The 26,255-nt window shown below is 34.5% G+C and overlaps 1 protein-coding gene across 9 annotated transcripts in view; it reads right to left on the bottom strand.

The window, feature by feature from the left end:
* The window catches only part of XRCC4 (X-ray repair cross complementing 4), a 310,135-nt gene that overhangs the window by 71,484 nt on the left and 212,396 nt on the right, over positions 1-26,255 (bottom strand). For 7 of the 9 annotated variants that reach the window (XM_054555079.1, XM_024246673.3, XM_024246676.3 and 4 more), the window contains one exon: positions 18,137-18,284. In XM_054555079.1, the coding sequence (XP_054411054.1) occupies positions 18,137-18,284 (148 nt within the window). Of the gene's footprint in view, positions 1-15,755; positions 16,039-18,136; positions 18,285-26,255 lie in introns of those variants that run through there. The other 2 variants (XM_054555081.2, XM_054555080.2) reach the window with 1 other exon arrangement.

The following is a 26,255-nucleotide window of genomic DNA, read 5'->3' as shown; positions in this document are numbered from 1 at the left end:
CTACCTCAAAAATTCTATGACTAAAATTAATTTATGTTTCCAGATCATCTGCATTGTGGTTAATCTCTGCATATTTAGTGGGAGTGAAGACTACAGCTTCAATTTGGTTAGTACATTTTTTTAGTTCAATAATTAATAGAGCCAGACAACAAGTCAAATGGAAAGTGAAGTCATTAGGTGGGGTGAAGTGATGTGAAATCTGAGTGTTTTCTCTCTTAACCTCCTGGATGGGAGACTCCATTTGTCTGACTGGCAAATAGATGAGCTAATAAAAGAGCATTTGTTGAATAGCTCTGTAAATAATAAAACCTACTCCTACTACCTGCTTGAAAATGATGCATTTTTCTTTATTAAACAAAATATTAAATGCTTTATTAAACAAGATATTGTTTTCTTTATTAAACAAGATATTAAATAAAAATGCTGTATTTTTCTTAAACAAGATATTAAATTATTTTTGCAAAATCATCAAAGAATGTATAGTTATCCTAAAGTTTCTGTACTAGACAATCACATTGGTACAGACAGAAAACAAAACTTCCAGATTATAACATATAGAAATGTGTTACGAACTTGTAAATTTGTAACAAGGTAGCTAAACAATGGTTTATTTTGACTATTCTGCTTACAGTGAAGGTGTCAATATTCACTTCATGGTAATGATATTAAACTTTCAACCAGTGTTGTTTTATAGTTTCTTATTTTTAAATGGACATAGGAGTGTGATGGTGCTAAAAATATGCTATATTTAGATGTCTCTGTAACCCATCAGTTGGAATAGGTCGGGTTATATACAGTAACAAATACCCCAACATGTCAGTGGATTGAAACGACAAAGCTTTAATTTTTCATTCTGTTGTATGTCCATCATGGGCGGCCTGAGGGCTCCACTCCGTGCTGTCTCCTTATTCCAGGATCCAGGGAGAGGGCAGCCACCAGCTTTGCCAGTTGCTATGGCAGAAGAAAGTTCTCTGGCTCAGAAGTTACACATGTCACTTTTAATCAAAACTTGCTGGCAAGAACTAATATAGTCTTACTCAACGATAGCTGTGAAGTGCAATTTCATCACGTGCCCAGAAGGCAGAGAGCTGGAAATATTTGGTGAACAGAACTAATGACTATCACAGTTACCCAAAAAATTGCTCTATTATGGTTTCACATATCTTTGTTTTCTCTGCCTGACTAAACTATGAAATCAGAATCTACAACTTGAAAGGCTCCCAACAAATTCTTTTGATTCACTGATTCTACATAGATAGATGAGTTCAATATAAAGTGTGATTTAAATAAATTAATTATGTCCTCTTAGAACTTCTCCCAATACTAAATATATAGATGTTCCTTCACTTATGATGGGTTACATCCCAATAAAACCATCACAAATTGAAAATTCATAAGTAAACAATTATAACAAGATTCTGTTATAAGCAACAAATTATAACAAGATTCTGTTACAAGCAACAGAAAACACACAAAGACACTAGGTTAGGTATATTAAATAGGAAATGGTAACTTATAAAGAAAAGGAATTTCTTTATTAAAGTTCTGGATCCTGGGAAGTCTAAGGTTGAGGGGCCACATCTGGAGAGACCACTCTTATGGGTGAAGCCTCTGTAGAATCCTGAGATTGTTCAGGGCATCACGTGGCAAGGGGGCAGAGCATGCCAGCTCAGATTTCTCTTCTTCCACTTCTTCTTCATATAAAGCCATCAGCCTCATTCCCATGATAACCCATTAATGCATTAATCTATGAATGATTAATCCATTAATAAATGAATGGATTAATCCCTTCATTAGGGTAAAGCCCTCATAACCCAATCACCTCTTAAAGGTGTCACCTCTCAATACTGACACATTTGGGATCAAATTTCATCATGGATTTTGGAAGAAACAAGTATTGAAATCATACCATCTACCAAACATCATAGCTTAGCCTAACCTATCTTAGACATGCTCAGAGCACTTTCAGTACAGTATTCAATAAAATACATGAGTTATTCGCCACTTTATTATTAAAATAGGCTCTGTGTTAGATGATTTGGCTCAGCATCTTGAGAAAGTATTGTACCACATATCGCTAGTCCAGGAAAAGACCAAAATTCAAATTCAAAGTAGGGTTTCTACTGAATGTATATTGCTTTTGCACCATCATAAAGTCAAAAAATCCTAAGTCAAGACATTGTAAATCGGGACTGTCTGTATTTAAATCCAGTTCTGGGATCATACTAAAATTGAGTTAAGAGCCCAGGAAGGAATCACCTGGGTATCAAATCCAGGTATAATCAACAAAATAGTTATTCAAAGACCAACTGTATTCATTTTTCCACAAATGCTACAATCCATTAAAGAATCATGCATGTAAATCTGACACTACAATAATCCCTTTCTTTACTTTCATTGTATTTGCTGTGTAAATCTACACATTAGGAACCATCCACATATTGCTGAAGAGAAACAGCCACTCATGCTGTCTGTGCTCACTTTAAGATCATGGTCATAAATCCAAAATGTCTAGGACTCTCCAATCTTTATCTCCATACCTCATTTGTCGCAGGAATTCTAGATTCATATATATCTTGGTATCTCTGCTGTGATGTCTGTTAAGTTTCTAAAACCTAACCTAGCCAAAACAGAACCATCTATTTTCACGACCTGCAAAGCTGTTTCTTTCTCAGTTCTTCCCGTGTCTGAAAGCTGCACCATTTACCCAGTTTGTCAAGCTAAAACATAGGAATCCTCCTGATTCCTCTCTCTCCCTTATTCTAAATCAAACCTACTAGCAAGTCTTGGGAACTTTACTGCTAAAACATATGCATGACCTAAGAATTCTTCACTAGGTCCTCTATTAGCCTACTCTAAGACCGACTTCCACTTGGATTACTGTTAAAACCTCCTACCTGATCTGTCTGTTATCACAAGCTCCCTACTTCCAAATCCATTTTCCACACAGTGATAACTCCTTACTTCCAAATCCATTTTCCACACAGTGATAACTCCTTACTTCCAAATCCATTTTCCACATACTGATAATAGCAATCTTTTAAAAACCACATCAGTCCATGTCATTGACCTTAAAATTTACCATTATACTTTGAATAAAATTTAAAAACCATTGGCCCTCAAAGCTTATTTCATTGATACATACATCACAGACCACTCCCTCTCATTCCCCTACATGGTACATATTTCTACTCCTTCAATACAGTGGATTTGCTCACCTGAGGGCCTTTGCATTACCTTTCTTTCAATCTTTGCAAGATGTCTGCTTGTCATTTAGGCTCAGCTTAAATGCCAATTTCCTGGCCATTCTATATAAAAAGGAACCACCTCATCACTATCTTTTGCATCACCTTAATTATCTGCATATTTCTTTATTATTTTACAATGTGTCTATGTTTATTTATTCTTTTTCACTTGTTTAACACCACTAAAACATAATCTCAGCTGTTTTGCTCACCACCATGTCTTCTATCCTCTGTGCCTAAGTCACTGTCTGGCTCACATTAGGTACTCAGCAAATATTTGTTGAAAAGATGCTTATGATTTCAAAATACACAAAGTACATGGCATGAGCAGGGAAGGTACAAAAATTACATAACACAACACTTGATACTTTGTAATTATTCTGGAATTTCAGATGATAAAAATTATATTATAAATTATTAAACATAACAAAGACAAATGCTTTTGTAGTGTAATTTTTCCACAAGTAATTAACCTGACTTGGAAGACAGTTTACATTCAAACCTAGACAGCTGGGTACTGGAAAGGGAAAACAGAATGAACATGAGCAAGAGTTAGGGCATTTACCAATATTGAACATTTATCATGTGCCTGGCATAATATAATTGTCTGTCGTCTCTTTAATTTTAACGAGGTAGGTATTGCTATTCCCATTTTAGAAATTATAATATTGAGGCGTAGACTCATTAAGTAGCTTGCTCACATAGCGGTGAGCCCTGACACAGGAGCAGCAGTATCTACAACTAGAAAAGTAGTGATAACTCAGGAATAAAAGGTTTAATGGCCACACGGAACAAAAAAAAGAGAGCCCATATAGCCAAGACAATCCTAAGCAAAAAGAACAAGGCTGGAGGCATCATGCTACCTGACTGCAAACTATACTACAAGGCTACAGTAACCAAAACAGCACGGTACTGGCACCAAAACAGATATATAGACCAATGGAACAGAACAGAGGCCTCAGAAATAACACCATACATCTACAACCATCCAATCTGTGACAAACTTGACAAAAACAAGTGAGGGGGAAAGGATTCCCTATTTAATAAATGGTGCTGGGAAAATTGGGTAGCCATATGCAGAAAACTGAAACTAGATCCCTTCCTTACACCTTATACAAAAATCAACTCAAGATGGATTAAAAGACTTAAACGTAAAACCTAAAACTATAAAAACCCTAGAAGAAAACCTAGGCAATACCATTCAGGACACAGGCAAAGACTTCATGACTAAAACACCAAAAGCAATTGCAACAAAAGCCAACATTAATGAATGGGATCTAATTAAACTAAAGAGCTTCTGCACAGGAAAAGAAACTATCATCAGAGTGAACAGGCAACCTACAGAATGGAAGAAAATTTTTGCAATCTATCCATCTGACAAAGGTCTAATATCCAGAATCTACAAGGAACTCAAACAAATTAACAAGAATAAAACAACCCCATCAAAAAGTATGCAAAGGATATGAACAGACACTTCTCAAAAGAAGACATTTATGCAGCCAACAGACATATGAAAAAAAGCTTATCATCACTGGCCATTAGAGAAATGCAAATCAAAACCACAGTGAGATACTATCTCACTCCAGTAAGAATAGCGATCATTAAAAAGTCAGGAAACAATAGATGTTGGAGAGTATGTGGAGGAATAGGAATGCTTTGACACTGTTGGTGGGAGTGTAAATTAGTTCAACCATTGTGGAAGACAGTGTGGTGATTCCTCAAGGATCTAGAACCAGAAAGACCATTTGACCCAGCAATCTCATTACTGGGTATATCCCCAAAGGATTAAAAATCATTCTACTATAAAGACACATGCACACTTATGTTTACTGCAACTCTATTTACAATAGCAAAGACTTGGAACCAATCCAAATGCACATCAATGACAGACTGGATAAAGAAAATGTGGCACATATACACCATGGAATACTATGCAGCCATAAAAAATAAGGAGTTAATGCCATTTGCAGGGACATGGATGAAGCTGGAAACCATCATTTTCAGCAAACTAACAGGAACAGAAAACCAAACACTGCATGTTCTGACTCATAAGTGGGAGTTAAGCAATGAGAACACATAAACACAGGGAGGGGAACGTCACACACTGTGGCCTGTCGTGGGGTCAGGGGAAAGAGGAGGGAGAGCATTAGGACAAATACCTAATGCATACGGGGCGTAACACGTAGATGACGGGTTGATGAGTGCGACAAACCACCATGGCACATGTATACCTACCTATGTAATAAACCTGCATGTTCCGCACATGTACCCCAGAACTTAAAGTATAATACATAATAATAATAAAAAAGGTGTAACAACAAGGGAACACCCCACACTAACAGAAGTGTAGTATCCCATTATTCTCTGTAAAGATCACACCATGTCTGAGATATAAACAGGGTTTGGCGGACATGACTTTAATGGAACAATGGAAAATTATGTGCATTCAGTGAAAAGCAAATCCAACTAAGAGACTGATATGTGACAACAATATTATACACAAGAATGTTAAAAACTTAGGCTCTTTTAGCTTGCAGAAGAAAAACTCCAGAATATAAAATGGTCTTCAAGTTAAATAGAATTATATCTAATTTAGTGATAGAGTTTTAATTGTAGGTCTTAATGTGAAAATCAAATTATCCTGAAAAATTCTTAGGAAAATACCATAGTCCAGCATGTTATACAAATTTCAATTGGTCCAGTACCCCAGGATCAACAGGTTTCCTCTTATTTTAGGATTTATGGCTATTTGTTTTCCATGAAGCACTAGAAAATGTTACATGGTTGCCTTGTGTTTAGTTGCATGTAAAGGTTTATCTTTAAATGCAGTGCTCACATAACAGAAAGATAGTGGGAACTCAAACAGCTAGGGAAAGGAGATATATGCTTCCCATTTCATTTTCACTCCTGGGCATATGCTGGACTAGAATGCCCAGCACTATTTAAATTGTTCCCTTTCCTCTCTCTCTCTTCCCTCCCCCTTTTTATTTAGGAGAGGGGAATAGAGAGAATATGATGCATTTGCACAAATTTTATGTACTCAACATGACTCTATTTTATATGAGTAACTTTAATGTAGAAGATTTATCTGATATAATACAGAAGGCAAAACTGTGATCAAAGAGTAGATATTACCAGGTAAAATAGGCTTTCATTTAAAGTAATATGCCTTATTGTCCCACAAAGCATTTATATAATGGTTACATGCCATATATTATTATTTTGGATTAGATAATTAATAAATTCCATCCCAATGTTATAACAATACGTTTGTGGAACAAGTAGACAAAATAAAACAAAAAAATAAGAATGACTTTATGCTATTTTAGATTGACATTATTATTTCCTTTATTGCTTGTAATTCAAATGGGAGTATAATTAGTAATAAATTTAGGATTCTTAGAGTACATAATAATCTATGATATTCCAAACATTCAGAATGAATGAGTTGCTGGATTCAATTCCTTATCATTGTAAATTATTTCAAATGTAGGACAGGATTACAATAATTTTCAAGTTTCAAAAAATGCCAAAGGCAGTAAGCAATTAAGTAAAATAATATAAATGTCAAGAGAAATAAGAATTTTCAAAATTTCAGGTAACTTCAACCAACAGAAAATTTCAATCAGGTTCATGGTGCCTGTGAAAGACAATCCAGGAATGCATTTTAGTTAGTAGTTGATTAAATGGGCTAAATAAAACCCCTTCTGTCTTCCTATACATGGCAAAACCCCATCTTTACTAAAAATACAAAAATTAGCTGGGCATGGTGGCGGGTGCCTATAATCCTAGCTACTTAGGAGGCTGAGGCAGGAGAATCGCTTGAACCCAGGAGGCAGAGATTGCAGTGAGCCGAGATCTTGCCACTGCATTCCAGCCTGGGTGACAGAGTGAGACTCTGTCTCAAAAAAAAAAATATATATATATAGATATTTTTTCGAAAAAATGAATAAATCCCACAATTTGTTTCAGGATGATGCAGGGGCAAGGTCATTCAGAGCACGTAACCTATGGTAATGAGTTTAGACTAAGTACAATGAGAAGGCACTAGAATACTCTAGGAATGGGATGGAAAGTCTGGAGATATTCGGAGAAGTATAAAGATATAATTCAATTTGTGTTTTCAGAAGTTCACTATGTGGAAAATAGTTTAGAGGTCAGAGAAGTGGAAATGGGAAAAAAAGGGAGTAGGCTGCAGTCATGCATGCAAAAGGATCATGGCTTAGACTAGGTTAATGGTAGCAGAAGTAGAAAACATGAGATTAAATTCTAAGATATTTTAGAAGCATAAAGTATGAGACTGACAAATGGAGTAGAGCTAGGGGTGAGAGACAAGAAGAAGCTAAAGATAACTCTTAAATTTAAGGCTTTAGTTGCTGTATAGACCAGTGGTCCCCAACCTCTGGTCCATGGCCTAATAGGAACCGGGCTGAACGGCAGTAATTGAGTGGTGGGTGAGTAAGTAAGCTTCATCTGTATTTACAGCCGCCTCCCATCACTCACATTACCACCTGAGCTCCACCTCCTGTCAGATCAGTGGTGGCATTAGATTCTCATAGGAGCACAAATCCTATTGTGAACTGTGCATGCGAGGGATCTAGGTTGTGTGCTCCTTATGAGAATCTAATGCCTGCTAATCCGTCACTGTCTCCCATCACCCCCAAATGGGACCATCTAGTTAGAGGAAAACAAGCTCAGGGCTCCCACTGATTCTACATTATGGTGAGTTGTATAATTATTTCATTATATATTACAATGTAATAATTAAGGAAATAAAGTTCACAATAAATGTAATGTGCTTGAATCACCCCCAAACCATCCCCCCACCCACCCCAGGTCCATGGAAAAATTGTCTTCCACAAAATCAGTCCCTGGTGCCAAAAAGGTTGGGGACTTCTGGTACAGATGTAGTACCATTTTCCAAAAAGGGGAAGATTCTGCTGGGTTAGATCTACTAAATATTTTCTTTCCTGTATTATACAAAAGGCCTATTTATTACTTCACTTACTTGATAATTATTGAATATCTACTATGTGTTAGGTTATGCTAGTGTATAATATTTTCTTTTTTGTAACTGTCTATTTTTACTGAATTCCCAATTTCAGGTTATTTTTTGAACTCTATCAAATGTAATATATTTTCTCACCTAGAGTTACTTATCTGTGCATCCATCTTTGGTTAATGAGAAATAGTAGCAAATTTTTTCTTTGTTATTTGTGCCTCCCTCTACTATTCATTTTAATTGGGCATTCTAGATGTACTTGGAACTATTACACCAATTGGCCTCATTGTCACATTGTACTGTAATTATTTATTGGTGTGTTTCTGAAATTACATCCTATCCTCCTTGAGGGAAAGCACCTGGTCTCTTTCGTTTGGTGCTAGTCCCAGCATAGGACACAGTGCTTGGCACACAGTAGGTACATCATTACTATATTAAGGTGGAGATAAAAGGCTGAGGCCTATAACCATTGTCTAAGGATAATGTGTAATGCCAAATTTTCATTCCTATGATGGGTTTGTTTTCCTCTTCTGGAAGTTATTGGTGTATGTTCCTGACAACTTAGATGGAAGGCTCTAAAAATATACTTGAGACCTGAAAGACCATCTTATTATTCAGTGAGAACACTGAGATTTTCATCTGCCTTATTTGCCCACATAGCAGTTGAGAACAGATAAAATGTTCTCCAACAGTTTCTGTTTTACATGGTGCCATTTATTGCTTAACCCAAGATAAACTTCAATAAATAGAAAATTATCATTTTCATGATTTCCTTGAAATGGGATATATAGGTCCATTTGGTTTTATATTAATATCTCATTACGTCATTGGTTTGCTAAATTGATTTGTTCAATTCATATCTTATTCTCTAAAGTTGGGAAATTTCTAGAACATCATATATCATGGTCCTAGGGAAAATACTCTTTAAAATCAGCACTATATCCATAACAGAATGTGTCAGTTAAAAAGTTGATTTTCTCTGTATTCCATCAGGAGAATATCATATAACCCCAAGTAAGAGAAACCCCATGCCTTCAGATCACAATCAAAACACATGTCCAGAGAAAATATTTCCTGTGGTTGGAGCAAACAAGAACCTCTATGACAAGGAAGGTTTTCAGAGGCTACAATACACCTTCCTGAGTAACCCTTCTTAGAGCACAATTTGAAGAAAGCTTGCTGATAAATTACTTATTGGTGCAATTAAGTTCAAAAATGAAATAAATGAAATGATGTAAAATGATATAATATCAATGCATCACAATATATATATTTGAGTATATAAATATAGCAGCATGGAAAAGGGAGCTTTTCCAGTCTTTTGAGAAGTCAATCCCCATGACTTGTTTTGTTTATCCATCTTTTGTCGTAGGTTGATTTCTAAAGTGAGATAGATGATTTATTTTGGTAAAGACTAAGTTTACCAAATAGCTTTCAATAACTGATGAGGCTTCCCAGATCTCTGGTAGTAAGAGGATAGCAATCTCAAATGTTTCTCAATTCATCCCTGCTGTTCCTTCCAATCACATTCACTATTACACCAATTACAGACACTATTCTTCAGGTAACTCTTCCTGGATTACTACTAGAGTATCTTCCTATCTTCACTGCCAACCCGTAAACTTTCCTTCCATCCAATATATGGTTTCTAGGAAAATTTTTGTAAAGCTCTGTTCAGTATGCCATTATTTGGCTCAAAACCTTTTAACAGTTCTTGTAGCACTCATAAAAGAAGTCCAAATAAATAAGTCTCTTTGTGCTCTACGTTCTGCTTTCCTTGCCAGCTTTATTCATACTTCTAAGCACCTCAATGATACAGGCATTAGTCCTCAATCTTTCAGACTCTTTCTTCATGCGTTTGTTTTATACAATCTGTTTCCCTGATAGGACAGCCCTTCTTTTTAGTAAGGGACTATCCCAGATTTCTCTAACAAAGAGAACAAAACAAAAACAAACCACCACCATGGCTTCAATCAAGCTAGACATTTATTTTTCCCACACAACAGTCCAGAGGTAGCTGGGTGGTCCATGGTGGGTACGCTGCCCTGCTCCCTGAGACTGTCCAGGGACCATGATTCCTCCTATCTTGCTTTCCCATCTCCTACCATGGTTTTCTTAAACGTTAAATGGCTGAGAAGGAAGACAGAGACATAGGAATGTATGCCCAATCATTTTATGGGCAAGATCCCCAAATTGCCCATATCATTTCCATTTATATTTCATTAGCAATGGCTTTGTCACATGGCCACCCATCACTGCTAGTGAGGCTGGGAATTGTAGCCTCTAGGTTGATAGGCACATGCACTGTTAAACCCTGTGGATAGAGCAGGTGGTGGAAAGGAGTTCTGTTACTAAAGGAAATAAGGGGACACTGTGGATTGGATTCAATTAGAACTCTCTTTCTTTCAGTTTTTGTCTTTAGAAATAACATTCATCTTCAAAGCCAAACTCAAATAACACCTCCTCAGGTGTTTACACCTTTAGAAACAACATTCATCTCCAAAGCCAGACTCAAAGAACATTTCCTCCTGGTCAGTCTTCTCTGATTTTATCCTATCTCCTTATTCCATATAGCTCCAAAAGGATTAGCAACTCTCTTTCCTCTGAAATTTCATAGCTTTCATACCTGCTATGGAATTTGGCACAATCTAGACATATTATAGTTATCCATATACATATTAAAGATAGTTTGTCAGAAAATGTAATGTGGCCCAAAAGCAAACAACGTATGTGTGCTATTCATTACTCCTCCTTCATTGTTCTATTCATACACAAAGACAAAGACAGAGGCTGTATCAACTTCTTATTCTGTATTTCTAGAAGTGATTTATACAGGAGTAAACATTCAATAATGGTGGTAATGATAACATTGCTTTATCCAATACACTGATAATTTATCTTCATTTACTACAAAAATAACATTTTAAAAAGTAACATATACATATTTGATCTAGAGAAAAAAGTTTTAGAAATTGTTTAGAAACAAGGTTATTGTAAAAGATTTTCAATTAAACAAAATATTATGTCCTAAAATTTTACTAAAAGTATTTTTGAATAATGATGTTTAAACAAAGCATGTTTGTGCTTTTGTCCTTTAGTAACAATTTTCCAAAAACAAAGTCCTTGAATAATACTAATGGATCATTATATATTTTTAATCTCTTAGGTTTATTTTTTATTCTCATATCTGATTTCTTTCTTCCATTTGCTGACATCTGTTACTTTGGGGGTTCATATCTTCTTATTTTGGCATAACTAGTTTATACTTTTCAGACAACATGAAACAGTCTACATTTCTAGTGGGTAAAATATTTTATTTTATTTCATAATTTTTACTACGGACCAAATACTTACTTTACGTAGAGTTACACATCATACTAGATTATTTAAGTTATAGAATTTCACTCTTACTGTGTAAATTTTGCATACAGTATAACAAAAAAAAATACCTCCTATTTTCCTTTAATACTGAACCATAAATTATGAGCGGGGAGTCATTTCCTTTGATTAATAACTTTGCCGGCCATGTATAATGAATATTTACACATTATTCTATGTTGGTAGAGTGCTTAAAATGCCTGAAACAATAACTATTATCAAGCCAAATTTAGAGAAATTGTATGTATCAAAGTCTTTCAAATGACAGGAGTATAACATATAGGAAACATACAGTAAATCCCCTTTACTTAAAACTCAGAAAGATTATAAAAGCCTCCTATAAACATTTTTTTTAAAACAGACATCTGAGTCTGTCAGTAATTTAAAATTTAAATGTATGTAATAGCCTGGGGGAATTGTAGTAAGGGTTGTTCCCAGGGTGAGTTATAAACATCAAAATATTTTTTTAAAACACCTATGTAAGCTCCAATGAAACATATTATCTTGAAATTATGTTGAAGTAGAACTTACAATTCATGCACTTACAAGACCAAGCTTATGATACATTTAATAATCATGCTTTAAAAGGCCATAAATCTGTGTTTAATACAGAATACATTAAAAAAATTTTTTGTCCTTTTTGTATACTTAAAAAATCTATTCAGGCAAACATTCTCTTAAAGTGTAACTGTAGATTTTATTGGCAAATCTATAATAATGCATACGATCAATCTTTATTGAATTATTTTGGGTCACAAACACAATTAATAAATCATCTTTGAAGTGCACTGACCATAATCAGTATACTCTGGAACAAGGCCAAGGGGCCATTAATCAAAATATGCAGCAAGCAAAGTGAGAGCCGCAGCCTGACCAGTTAGGTAAACATAGAGTGAAGCTAATAAAAACCTATCTCGTTTTAAAACCACCACCGTGTTTACTTTTGCAACTAAGATAAACATTATGATAAAATTAAAGTTGTGTAAAAAATGAGGTTTGCTCATGATGACCAGAGTAAATATATAGCAATTGAACATTCATTTTATGTACCTAATTTGACATTTAAAAAGTCTAAAGTTCAGGTACCAAAAATCTACAAAAATTAGATATTTGAATTTGATGATTACATTATCCATCTAAATTTAAAAAACATAATTTTCAAATACTTTGAGATTTAAACTTTGAATACATTGCTAGCAATTTTTAAGACTCAAGGTATGAAAATAAATTCTTTTTGAAAAGATGGGATGGTCAACTACCCCATTTTAAGTTGGCACATGCAATTTCACCTCCTTCTCTCTATATATGTATTTCTAAAATGAATTGGTAAACAACAATAACAAAAAACTCAAAAGGCAAACACTGTTGTGAGGGTACAAATTGTTATAGCCTTCCTGGAGAAATTCTGGCAAAACATACATATATGTATGTGTAATATATATGTGTAATTCCACATACAACTCTCTCTATATATAAACTATTACATGTCTCAAATTAATCAATCGCTTTTAAAACATAGTCTTCCAAAGATATTATTTTCCTCCCACATTACACCATATTGACTGCTAAATGGAAGAAAAAAAAGTTGTGGGTTATAGCATAACTGGCGTGAGCCTAGTTTTGTCAATGAAGTGTGGAAGAGAGAGGGATCTGCAAAGACACAGAGTACCAGGTCTCAACGGTGGTCATCTCCAAGTGGGTGGGATTACGAGTTTCCCATATGCTCATTCTTTTGTTTCTGTGTGTTTTCTGATTTTTCTGGAATGAGCATGAACTGCTTTTATAATTGGGAAACAAATAAAATAAAGTTCATTTTATTAAAAAATAAACGAATTAATACCAGACTCTTACCCCCTCACTGTTTTAATTTTTATAATTCATAACATTAATAATAAAAACATAGGAAGAAGATATCAGAAAGCAAACAAATAACTTTCTTCAAAACTCCATTAAAAAGAAGAATCTTTATTAAGAGTGAATATTGCCACATAAACTCTATGTGACTGCAACTGGGTTACTGCGGGGAAATGAGCTCTTTAGGACCCTGAAAAGCTTTAATAGATATAGTCACTTTGGTTTGGAAGCCACAAAAATTCTGATGTTTATAATAAAACTTCTCAAAACAAAAGTGCATGGATTGTGCAATTTCTTCAAGGATAATACTGTAAGCATCTGGCATAACAAAATAAGAATTGCGCTTTTGTAGGTTCAGGAAGACAATACCTTATACAAACTTTATCAGTGGCACTGCACTCTGTGGAGGTGGGGAAATACTGGGCTGAAATACGCTACATCTTTTTCTGCCCCCTGTAGCCACAAGACTGTGATAAGATTGTGTAGTCCTAGCTAATTAAATAAAAAACTCACTCTAAGGTGTGTGTGTTGTTTTGGCATCCAGTATTCACTTGAAATACTATTTAGTATTTTTATTGGTAAAAGCAATTTTACTACAAATTTTCTTTTATATTTGATAGACATAGTTTGTTCAGATACTTTGAAAGTTTACAAGATTAATAAACAAATTCATTATAAAGCTCTGTGAATTTAATAATTTATATTTATTTTATATCTGTATTCCTTTTACAGTGATTTATATTTGTTCTGAAGTCTCTAAAAGCTTTGCAGAGTATTTCATGTATTAACTGAAATAATTTCTCTCTGTATATTGAGTCAAAATAAAAGGAAAGCTTCCCCACCCCCCAAAAAAGTGGTTCTCAGATAAAACAAAATGCCCAAAATCCATTCCCACATATAATAGTGCACTCACAAATCTGGAACACAATTCCAAATATTTCAATTTAGAACTTTATGACTGATGTACTCCCCTCGCTCTACACAAAATTATTTGTGTATATCTTTGTCTCTCAAAAGATTATAAACCCAGTTGAGGAAGTAACCAGGCACAAACTCTGGAATAAAACACCGGCTGTGCTGCTCTGGCAAAAGAACTGTATCTTTATAAGCCTTGGTTGCTTTTCATCTGTAAGAAGGATAAATTAATACCTATCTTGTAGGGTTTGTGTGAGATTTAAATGAGAGATAACATATAAAGCACTTATCAAAATTCTGATTTATTTTTATATCTCTCTCTCCTTCTATACCTTGTCACTATAACAATGACTTACGGTTGCAATAAATGTTCAACTAAATTTAAAAATTATGATGATTTCGTTTTATAGATAAGTATTTAGTTTTTCTCAGAATGCAAAATAACCCTGTGGTATTTATAAAGTACTTAATATGTTACATTGTAAAATACCTATAAACAGTTAAATTTAAAAAATGAATACTTTTCTCATGGATATTTCATATTTTTAATTGCTTCATGAATTTTAATCAATAATAGCTAATAAATGTGGAAGTATTTTATTGCTAAATCATATTCATGTTTTGAAAGTGGTGAATAGTTAAATATACAATAGATTTATAAATATTGAGAGGGATCTTACAGATCATCTAGTACAATCCTTTCATTTTTAGATGAGAAAACTGAACCTTGGAAAGGTAAAATGACTTGCACAAAGTCTTGTAGACACACACACACACAAAAAAAATTAAGCCATAGTACTTATGACCACTCCTTCCCCTACTTTTGTTTCTTTGTTCTTGAGTTGCAGAGATAGAGAAGCTAAACAGTGGAATCACATGTAAGATGTCTGGTGGGAATGTTGGAAGGGACTGAAGGTCATGCGATCAGAAGGGCCTAGGAAACTGAAGTTTAGAGGTAGGGACTGATGTATTTTCACCTGTAAGTAGCAAACTAACCACATCTGCGTTTATTTGCGAGTCTACAGATAGAGTACATGAACCTAATTGATGTTTATGTTTTTGATGACAAGCTGTCAGAGAAAAAAATCATGCTTCAGGAAGGCAGGAAAATAGGTAGCAGTTTTAATTTTAAAACTTAAAATAAGGGCTAGCCATTAGCAATTGAGAATGTCTTACTCTGAGGTTTTTTTTTAAGAGCTAAGGCTTATTTTTGCTTTTGTTTTATAGAAGCTTCTTTTTTTTATTAAAAAAATTGGGAAAGTACAACTAGTATTTAAAATTTTTAAGAGCCATAAAATTTCAGTCTCCTGTATTTAAAATGCAAAAAAATCCTATAGTATAAAAAAAAAGAACAAAATACATAATTTAACATTTTGTTTTATTTGAGCAAAAGAGGAGGCATTATACAGTAGGGTATCAACCACTCAACATCTGACTGATACATGCCAAACTAAATTTCTCTTAATCTTTAAAATGCTCCCTGACATCTAACAGGTGTTTTTCATTTCTACTTAGGGGCAGTCTGCCTAAAGGGCCTACAATGATATAATTAGCAGACCATTCCCAAAAGCTGATATGGTTTACATCAACTTTGTCAACTTTTAAAATGGTGAAAATATGTAACATAAACATTGACACGATTACCTAAACATGGAAAAGAAAAGGAACATAATATTAATTGTCTGTATGTTTGGAGAAACAAACACATTACCTTTATTAAAAAGCTAAATAAAAATATTTAGTCTTGATTCAGAGCTAAACTTCTTTCATCTCTGTATCATGCATATCAGAAACCTGCTAAAGCAACACAGTGTACTCAGAAAATGTTAGCAATCTAAAACCTTACCTTTGGTTCACACACAGAGTGAAAAGACCTAAGATGCAGCTCTCCAACATAAAACCAATATTTCCTTCTTCCCTCAAACCATGAAGTCATTATCAGACAAAACAATTGGACTGAAAGTTCCACGAGGACAGGAGCTGTGTCTATTTTCTACTTTCTGGGATCCTCAGCATGATCAATATTATGCCTGGCACATAGTTCAATTTCAACTCATTACTCACTTGTCTACTAATTGACTGAATGAAGTACTTAGTTTCTGGAACGTTTCAAACTGCTTATAATTTTATTCTTTCCCATATTAATCCATAGGAATAGTTTGGCTATTTCAATGTTTGTAAAATGAAAATATTTTTGGTTCACTATATAAAAGAGATCACACTATGCCTTGAACTCTATGAGCTCTATCAAGGGGTTATAAGCTATGAATAAATTCAAATGATAAACACAAACCAGATAGAATTTAGTGCACAATGAGTTTTTGCATATATTGTCTAAAGACATTAGGGATCCAGCTTAGTATGGAGATAGCATTTTTAAGTATATGTAGATCAGGCCAATTGTGGAGAGAACAAAAACACAATGATAGACAAAATAATCCCACTATACAATGTTTATATGCTAGAAACTAAAACATGTTCCCACTAGGCTGCCAGTTTCCTGATGGCATGAATTGTGCTTCTTTGCATCCTTATTGTCTATAACAGAATTTTAAAGCTTTTTGCTCTCAGGAACCCTTCATACTTTAAAAAATTTTTGAAGGTCTCAAGAGTTTTGACTCCACATTTTAGTTTATGTAGACTATTTGCCATATTGAAAATTAAACCTAAGAAAATTTAAACAGATTCATTAATTCATTTAAAAATAACACAAATCCAGTATATTATAATATGAATAATATATTATTTATGAAACGTATTTTCCAGAAAAAAATGTTATGAGGGCATTGTTTTATACTTTTCAAATCTGTTTGATAGCTGGTTTGATTGAAAACAGTTGGATTTTCACCAGCTTCTGCATTCAATCAGCGGTGAAATGTTATTTTAATTGAAGGATATAAGAAAATCCAGCCTCACACAGGTATGGAATTTAAGAAGGGACGACCTTATGGACCCCTACAAAGGGCCATTGGAAAACCCCAGGTACCCTCATTCCATACTGTGAAAATCCCTGAACTATAAAATCATCTGCCACAGCATCATCATTCAATAACTATTTACTGAATTAACAAAAACTTTAGAAAAAATAAATTCTCAGAGCATATATACATATACCCAAAGATACAAATGATTTGCACATTCATTTTGGATTAAACTGATAATATTCTTTATAAATGCTCATTGTTTTGCTGTAACGAAATATTAAGTGTTTCAACTTCGCAACTCATCACACCTAAATTGAAATATAGACTGATGCAGGGTAATCAGAATCAAAGAGTGAAAAACAGTTAAAATAAAGTACACAATGCCAAAACTTGATAGAAGTAAACAGATGATGAAAAAGAGACATTTTACTTGAAAAAAATGCCAAGCATAACCAAATTAAATGGCTAATTTGAATGCCATACGGGTCTCTTTCAAGCAGTAAATTAGATTGAAACACTTTACTGAACACTAGTTGGATTCCAATATTTTTTGTATCCTACATGCCATTTCTAATTAATCTATAAAAACCATGAGAAAAAAATTTTTGCTAATGTTTTCAGCATTTCAGCTTTAAATATTAATAGAAATTAACCAAATACTGAAACAATATATTGATTCAAACATTTTCTAATTCCAAAATGACATTTTCTTAAAAATAACTTTAAAAACGTTCAAAATGAAAACATAATTTTTAAGATCATATGCTAGATTTTCAAAAATGTCATCTCACTTCTTGGCAAAGAATAAAATGACTTACTTTTCCTTTTCTTGAAGCTGATTCTCCTGAGGAGCCATTTTAGGTTCTGTCCCAAGATTTCTTTGCATTCGCTGTCTCCTTTTTCTACTTGGTGCAATATCAGTGACATCAAGACTTGAAATAATGGAATCATCTTTACTTACAGCAGCTAAAATAAAATGAGATGAGAATGTGACCCAACAAAATTATGCAAATCATTTGTAAGTAAAGTATTAACTTGCTGTTTTAGCATTGACATAAGGTGACAATTAAAATATAGCAAAACTATTCTTTCAAATCTTTATGCAGATTTGTTGAATCAAGACAGTTAGATGGCATATGATACTTTACTACCAACAAAAAACATTATGTATATTGTACACATGGAACAATTTGATCAAAATGATCTTTGATGCTGGGTGAACGTGTTCTTGGAGATTTAATGGAGCTAGTATTTTTATTAGGATTGTAACTAGAAATCATAGCAACAATGACAAAACTGCATAGTTTTTTTTTATTATCTTTTAAGTTCTGAGATACATGTGCAGAATGTGCAGGTTTGTTACATATGTATACAAGTGCCATGGTGGTGTGCTGCACCCATCAACCTGTCATCTATATTAGGTATTTCTCCTAATGGTATCCCTCCTCTTGCCCGTCACCCACTGACAGGCCCTGGTGTGTGATGTTTCCATCCCAGTGTCCATGTGTTCTCATTGTTCAACTCCCACATATGAGTGAAAACATGCAATGTTTGGTTTTCTGTTCCTGTGTTAGCTTGCTGAGAATGATGGTTTTTAACTTCATTCATGTCCCTGCAAAGGATATGAACTCATCCTTTTTTATGGCTGCATAGTATTCCATGGTGTATATGTGCCACATTTTCTTTATCCAGTCTATCATTGATGGGCATTTGGATTGGTTCCAAGTCTTTGCTATTGTAAATAGAGCTGCAATAAACATACATGTGCATATGTCTTTATAGTAGAATGATTTAGAATCCTTTGGGTATATACCCAGTAATGGGATTGCTGGGTCAAATGGTATTTCTGGTTCTAGATCCTTGAGGAATCACCACACTGTCTTCCACAATGATTGAAGTAATTTACACTCCCACCAACAGTGTTAAAGCATTCCTATTTCTCCACATCCTCTCCAGCATCTGTTGTTCCCTGACTTTTTAATGACTGCCATTCTAACTGGCATGAGATGGTATCTCATTGTGGTTTTGATTTGTATTTCTCTAATGGCCAGTGATGATGAGCTTTTTTTCATATGTCTGTTGGCCGCATAAATGTCTTCTTTTGAGAAGTGTCTGTTCATAACCTTCGGCCACTTTTTAGTGGGGTTTTTTTTCTTGTAAATTTTGTTTAAGTTCTGTGTAGACTCTGGATATCAGCCCTTTGGCAGATGGGTAAATTGCTACAGAATGGGAGAAACTGAGTCGATTTTGAATATATTGCCCAAAGCTTAATTTTTTCTCCCTTAAGCCTGTGATTTTTACTGTGTGATTTTGCAGAATGAGTGGTTTTTTAGGTACACATATATTACATTCTGGCAGAAAAGCTTGCATGTTGAGTTCTCACTCTGTGTAGTTCATGCTTTACTTGATCTCTGCGAGACAACTTGGACACTGTTGAACACTCCACTGAAATTCCTCTCTTGATTTTTTTTTCTTAATAACTATTAATTTCCAGATCTTATGTTTTGGGCACTTTGCTATGGGTTTTCCATGTATTACCTTGTTAATCCTTAAAATTACTTCATAAAGTACTTATTATTACTATCTTCATTTTATTTATAAGGAAAACAAGGCTTCAGAGAGGTTAAGTGACTTTCCCAAATCACAAAGCCTTTGTTCTTATATTTTGTCATTATGACAATTAAAAAATATTTTTTCCTAGTTGGTAAATTATTCTTTGATCAAATACTAAGTGAAAGCCCATCAAAGCATAGTTTACTTTCCAAAGCTGTTTAAGTTTTAGGACTTTTTTTATTAGCCTCTAAAAATGTATGGGGAATAGATAAGGGTAAATTAAAAAGGAAGTTTTTTTTTTTTCTTAAACACATTCAAGCTGAAAGATTTCCCAATGCTATTAAGCTAAGAGATGACTAATGAAAGTACAAGTATATGCTTGTCTATGAACAAAACTAGCAAAACTGTTAGAGGTGGAGGACATTTCAATTATAGATTTGTAAACTGGAGAAAGATTATATTTAATGTCACAGCGGATATCTAGGAAAAAAGAATATTAAGAGTTTAAATTAAAATACAAGGCAAAATTTTTAAAAATAAAATTAATGAAAAGTTCTTCCATTCATTTCAGAACTCCAAATGATGTCTTACAAATTGGCAACCAAAAAGGATACTGTATTTGGGAAGTGACTACATCATGTATTATAACGTCTGCAATTTGCTTTAAAATACAACGTTACTAAAGGTATGTTAGTGAGGGTGGACTATAACCAAGATGTTTCTAGCATCTAATCAGGAATGCACCGGCCAGGAGCAGGCTGATGGGATCAGAAATCTGTACCCTAAGGAGGCCACTCCAGGTACTTTTGTTATTCATATTTCAGTCAATAACTGATGACTTACTAATCAGTATACTGAATGACAAAATGTATGCCTATTGATAAAAACAAAGCATGTAAACTAACTTGATGAATATTACATATGGGTTTTCATGAGTGAATTAAAAGTACTAGTGTTATACAGACTGGCTAAAATATTTTAGAAATACTGCCCATCATTTTATGGACAAGGTGTAAAAATCCCATGAGGCCTATTTACACCTAGAGATAACGTTCTGCTAAATTTTTAAATGGTTCTGTGTCCAGCTATGAACCCTGAACAACTGTGGTTGTTTGAAGTCAGGAAGAATCATCATTCCTGCTCAGGAATCTTTATATTTGTCAAAAATGAACATTTTCTATGAGGTAGTGACTGGGACACCTAAAAGGATCTAGAGCTTGCAATTTTTTTTCAAACTTATAGGACAGGTTCATGAATTATTTTGTGCTTACTTACAAGTAAATATTTAGTTAATAATTGTATGTGTGGCAAAATTTAATTTGAGAATTTTATTAATTGCCTTGAAACAAAATTGTAGGAGAAGTGTCTAATGTTCTCATACTTCAAACTTCTTGGTGACTATCATTATTATACCACAAATAAACTGAAGTTGTGTGTGACCAAGGACTTCTGACCAGTTCACCACATTACGATTCATTCCTCTTGATAATTACAGTGTAACCTTTCTATAAAATTGGCATGAAGAAAAAGGGCTGGCTGTATGAGCTTAGTTAGTTTAAATGGAATACATCTTTTCTGGTTTGTGTTTGCACCATGGGAAACAGTGTTTCCCTCAGTTTTTCACATAAATGTAATAGCAAACCATATTGTAATAGATTCTCTTACTTCAAATATTTCTTTAAAATGAAGTTTCGTTATCTATCTAGCCTTTAATAAAAGGCAAAAACAATCCATTCTATCCTTCTCTCTCCACCCTGAAACCAGGATAAAAAGACACTACTCCAATACTTGGTACCTAAGTATTAAATTGCTCATCTCGAACATTTTTCAAATTTCTTTTTTTTTTTTGAGACGGAATTTTTCTCTTGCTGCCCAGGCTGGAGTGCAATGGCGTGATCTCGGCTCACTGCAACCTCTGCCTCCTGGGTTCAAACAATTCTCCTGCCTCAGGCTCCTGAGTAGCTGGGATTACAGGTGCCTGCCACCATGCCCGGCTAATTTTTGTATTTTTAGTAGAGACACGGTTTCACCACGTTGGCCAGGCTGGTCTTGAACTACTGAGCTCAGGTGATCTACCCACCTCGGCCTCCCAAAGTGCTGGGATTACAGGCATAAGCCACTGCGCCTGGCCTACATTTTTCAAATTTCAACCCATCCTGCCTCTTTCCTCCAATTGTGATAATGTTTGGTCTTTTCATTGTCTTTGGTCTTGATGCTAAATACTACAATTCTGTTCTGAAATTAGCTCCCTTGAACAATGACTGTCGGTCTCCAAATGAGCAATGCTATTTCACATACAACAGAAGGGATCCGAACTATATCTACAGGAGGTCACAGATAGGAGTTCAAAAATATCTATAATATTCATTACCTTACATATATATTTGAGTGCAATAATTCAAGTTTTCACTTTCAAGTCTGGCATCTCATTGTTAAAAAAATCAATTCGTATTAAGTGTATTAGGTTATATGTATTCATTTTAGATATGAGACAGAACTTGAATAGAGTTGGAAAAGAATGGCAAATGTTCAAAGGATAATGAGGAGGAGGGTGGCCTTGTTGTAATGGCATGCATGAAAGGTGCAGGAAATGAGACAGGATAAATATGGGCAGCAGAAAAGAAATGGAAGGAGTAAGAAGGCAGAGAGATATGTTAAATCAGCTTGCAAGTTTTCAAATTCAGGCAGAAAAGTATGGTTTCAATATTGACTGGGGAGGTTTTTTTCTTAAGATTCCACCTCCAGAATTCTCAGTTTTTAATATTGCATTCATTTTTTTTTTGTCACGACAACATGTCTTTCACCATTTCCAGGTTTTTTTTTTTTTTTTTTTTTTTTTAAAAGAAGACAAAAGGAAAAAAAAAAAAAAAAACCACTGCCAATTAACTTACTACAGCTGGAATACTGATTGGTATGGCCGTGGGATGAATTCCAAGTTCTTGTTAGGTTCACTGCATCTTGAAAATGGGGAATCTTTTCACAAGCCCTGTTATTGTGAAAGGTGGCTCCACAAAAAGCCACACTTCTTCTCATCTGACAGAAGAACTGCAGGATCTTGGCAACAGTAGTTCAGACATGAGAAAGGCAGGGAGTTAGCTTCCCTGGGTACTCTCAATGTCGGAATGAAATGACACTGTTGGCTAAGCTGCCAGAAATTTGGCTGAATCTCCTAAGTTAAATTACCTGGTAAACTTCAGCCTCTGACCAAGAAATCTTTAAATCTCAATATTTTTATACATCATTTTTCAGTTTTATAATTTGTTTTTATAAGGCCCTCATTATTATCTTGTATTTATAGATGTTTTTCTTTTCATATGATATATAGCTTGGCACACAGAGTCTATAATACTTGAACGAAGACTGCCACCTCTCTTCCCCTTGCCCCGCCACACAGATATGCCCATCTCTAGCCCCCTCAAATACATATACACACACACACACAAACACACACCCCAATGTAGTGAAGCATGTTATTCACAGTTGTGGCAATGTAGCTTATAGAAGGAAGGAAGCTCTAATCTTCAGGTGTCTTGATCATGAAAAAAAAAATGTGTACTGTTTGCAAATGCCATGTACAGACAAACCAACCAACCAACCAACCATGAGTGGTTTCCCATTGCCTACAAAATAACGTCCTAAGATCTTAGCCCTGCATTAAAATCCTTCTACAATGTGACCTTCACCTGCCTTTGTAACCACATCTCCCACAAATTTTCTACCATATATGTAAGCTATACCAAGGGCTGCAGGGGCAACAATACCTTTACTTTTGTTCTGTACTTCCCCTGTTTTGAATGCCCTCTACTCCTTTACTGGCTCATCTATGTGCCTCCTTCTAGCACAGCCCAACTCATTTCAGTCATCCTAGTTTAGTAGTCCCAATCCACAGAAATCTTTCCTGTCTCTGTAGGACTTACAGTTTGAATCACTCATCTTATACATACAATCTTATATTGTTACTCTCTTTTTATGTTTATCTCTTGTTTCTCCAATTAAATTATGAATACCCTATAGCTAGAACCCATGCCTTGTGCTAAACCCTAACATATTACTCAGTAGTTTTATACAAGATAAATATGAAGACTGGATCTCTTATTTTCCAATGTGCATCTTATCTTTTAATCAAAAACTTACTTATAAACCTCCAGATGAGATGTAGGGTAAAGTGGAGTGAGAACGCCTGGGTTTGGGCCTCCAGTTCTGCATTTACCTTGGGTATATTACAGAATCTCTAAGTTTCTCAGCTGAGAAAATGTATATAAACCATGATTTGTGAGATGACAAAATAGAGTAAATAATAATATAAATTGATTATAAATCAATGTACATATTTACAAATATTTTTAAATAAAAAAGTATCAGAAATATCCAATATCATCATTAAGGTATTATTTTTAAAAGAGTATGTTGTTAACAAAAGACCAAATTAATATTCATTTAGGCTATCTTCTATATCTTCTCACAGACCAAAAAAAAAGTAAGATAAATACTAGTTTTCCTATTCAAAATATTCCAATTGTCACAGAACCACCATCTATTATGAACACAGAGTACTCAGTCTACCATGACTGCTTTTGGCTGTTTTATTTATTTATTCATTTCACAAGTGTTTATAAAATATTTAGAATAAATAAGTCATTTCAAAAGATATAAAATATTAAGAGAAAAAAGCACAAAATCCAAACCTTAAAATACAACCCTAAATAAGTCTGAAACTTCAAAACACATATTCTTTCTTTCCCAAGAGAAAACAACCAACCAATGCCTCAGGCTACCTTGTGCCTCTGTAGTATGTCTTACTGACAAGTATAAAGATAATCAAGAAAAGAGGCAGAGATAAGGTCTATCACACCATACTTCAATAGGCAGTATCTCAAAGTGACCTATTTTGAGGTAGTAAATTTCTAATCTGACCAAACAAGCAAACAGTATTTTTCCATGCCATTTATCAAATGCCCATTTTCAATTCTGTAAATCAGTTGCTACTCAGTTTTCACAATCTAACCTGAATAACTGACGACCATCTTACCAGACAGGTCAATGGTGTAATCTATTAATTAGCAATCACCAAATAGACTGATTATTAACATAGCACCCAACACTTAAGAATGTATGTGTCTGCATCTGTGCACATAGACTTTCCCAAACGTCAGGCTCCTCTCTTAGCCAGTACAGCTGTAAGTCAGACTTAATGACAAATACCTACTGACATTCGGGTAACTCAAGAGGTCATCTTTGGAAATCTAATACCCTCAATGTCAGAGGCAGAGAGGGCCATTAAGGATAAACCACAGACCCCAGAAGTATCTGTAGCATAAAAAAGAGCAAGTTGATTATATTAGATATTTATTGTTCTACGCCTACAAAACATTTCAATGTTTAATTTTTTTTTTTTTTTTTTGAGATGGAGTCTCGCTTTGTTGCCCAGGCTGGAGTGCAGTGGCGTGATCTCAGCTCACTGCAACCTCCACCTCCCGGGTTCAAGCTATTCTCCTGCCTCAGCCTCCTGAGTAGTTGGGATTACAGGCACCCGCCACCACTCCCAGCTAATTTTTGTATTTTTAGTAGAGACGGGGTTTCACCATGTTAGCCAGGATGGTCTCGATCTCCTGACGTCGTGATCCACCCGCCTCAGCCTCCCAAAGTGCTGGAGTGAGCCACCGTGCCCAACCTCAGTGTTTAATTTGTTAAAATTGTTTCTTAAAACTTTACTACCAAAGGAATTCAGTTCTTCAGACCTTAAGAATTCATTTATTCCTCCACTCATTCAAGCAATATTTATTGAGTGTTTTATGAACTATTCTATGCAGAGGTAAATATTAAGGTAAATTTCAGAGGCATTCCTTGAAAACTCTGGAACTGTGGCACTATCCAGAAGACACTACCAGCATGCATTCAAAAAGTTGATAATTAAGTAGGACAGAAAGACACAACTATTTGTAAGAAAGCCATAAGCCACACAAGCAATTAAAAAGGAACTAATTTAATAGTCCTAAGGTAGGCATAGATTTCCAGCTGTTTACTACATTTCCCAAATTAATCTGTGAAGCTTCGATTTTTCTTTTCCATTGTCAAATATCTATTATAACTTTATTTCTTACATTGCTTTTCTTCTTATATAGATGCTTTTTTTGAAAGCATAATCCTTACAATCAGGTGGCCCTGAAGTACATTTTCCAAAAGAGAAAATTAAAGGGCTAGCTCACTCTGAGCAAACTGATTTAAGAAAAGCCTTGGCTTTAAAATTAAGTTTTCAGGATGTTTCAGAACGAACTCAAACAGCAAATCTGAATTGAAACTATACAATCACCTTTTTGGGTAGAACTTTTGGATAGCCCTCAAGCATCCTTAGATTTCATCAAACTTACAATAATTTATCTAATA

This window comes from Pongo abelii, chromosome 4 (assembly GCF_028885655.2).
Source record: "Pongo abelii isolate AG06213 chromosome 4, NHGRI_mPonAbe1-v2.0_pri, whole genome shotgun sequence".
Lineage (NCBI taxonomy): Eukaryota > Metazoa > Chordata > Mammalia > Primates > Hominidae > Pongo > Pongo abelii.
Note: the sequence above shows the minus strand (reverse complement) of the source record. Positions and strands in the feature narration are given on the sequence as shown.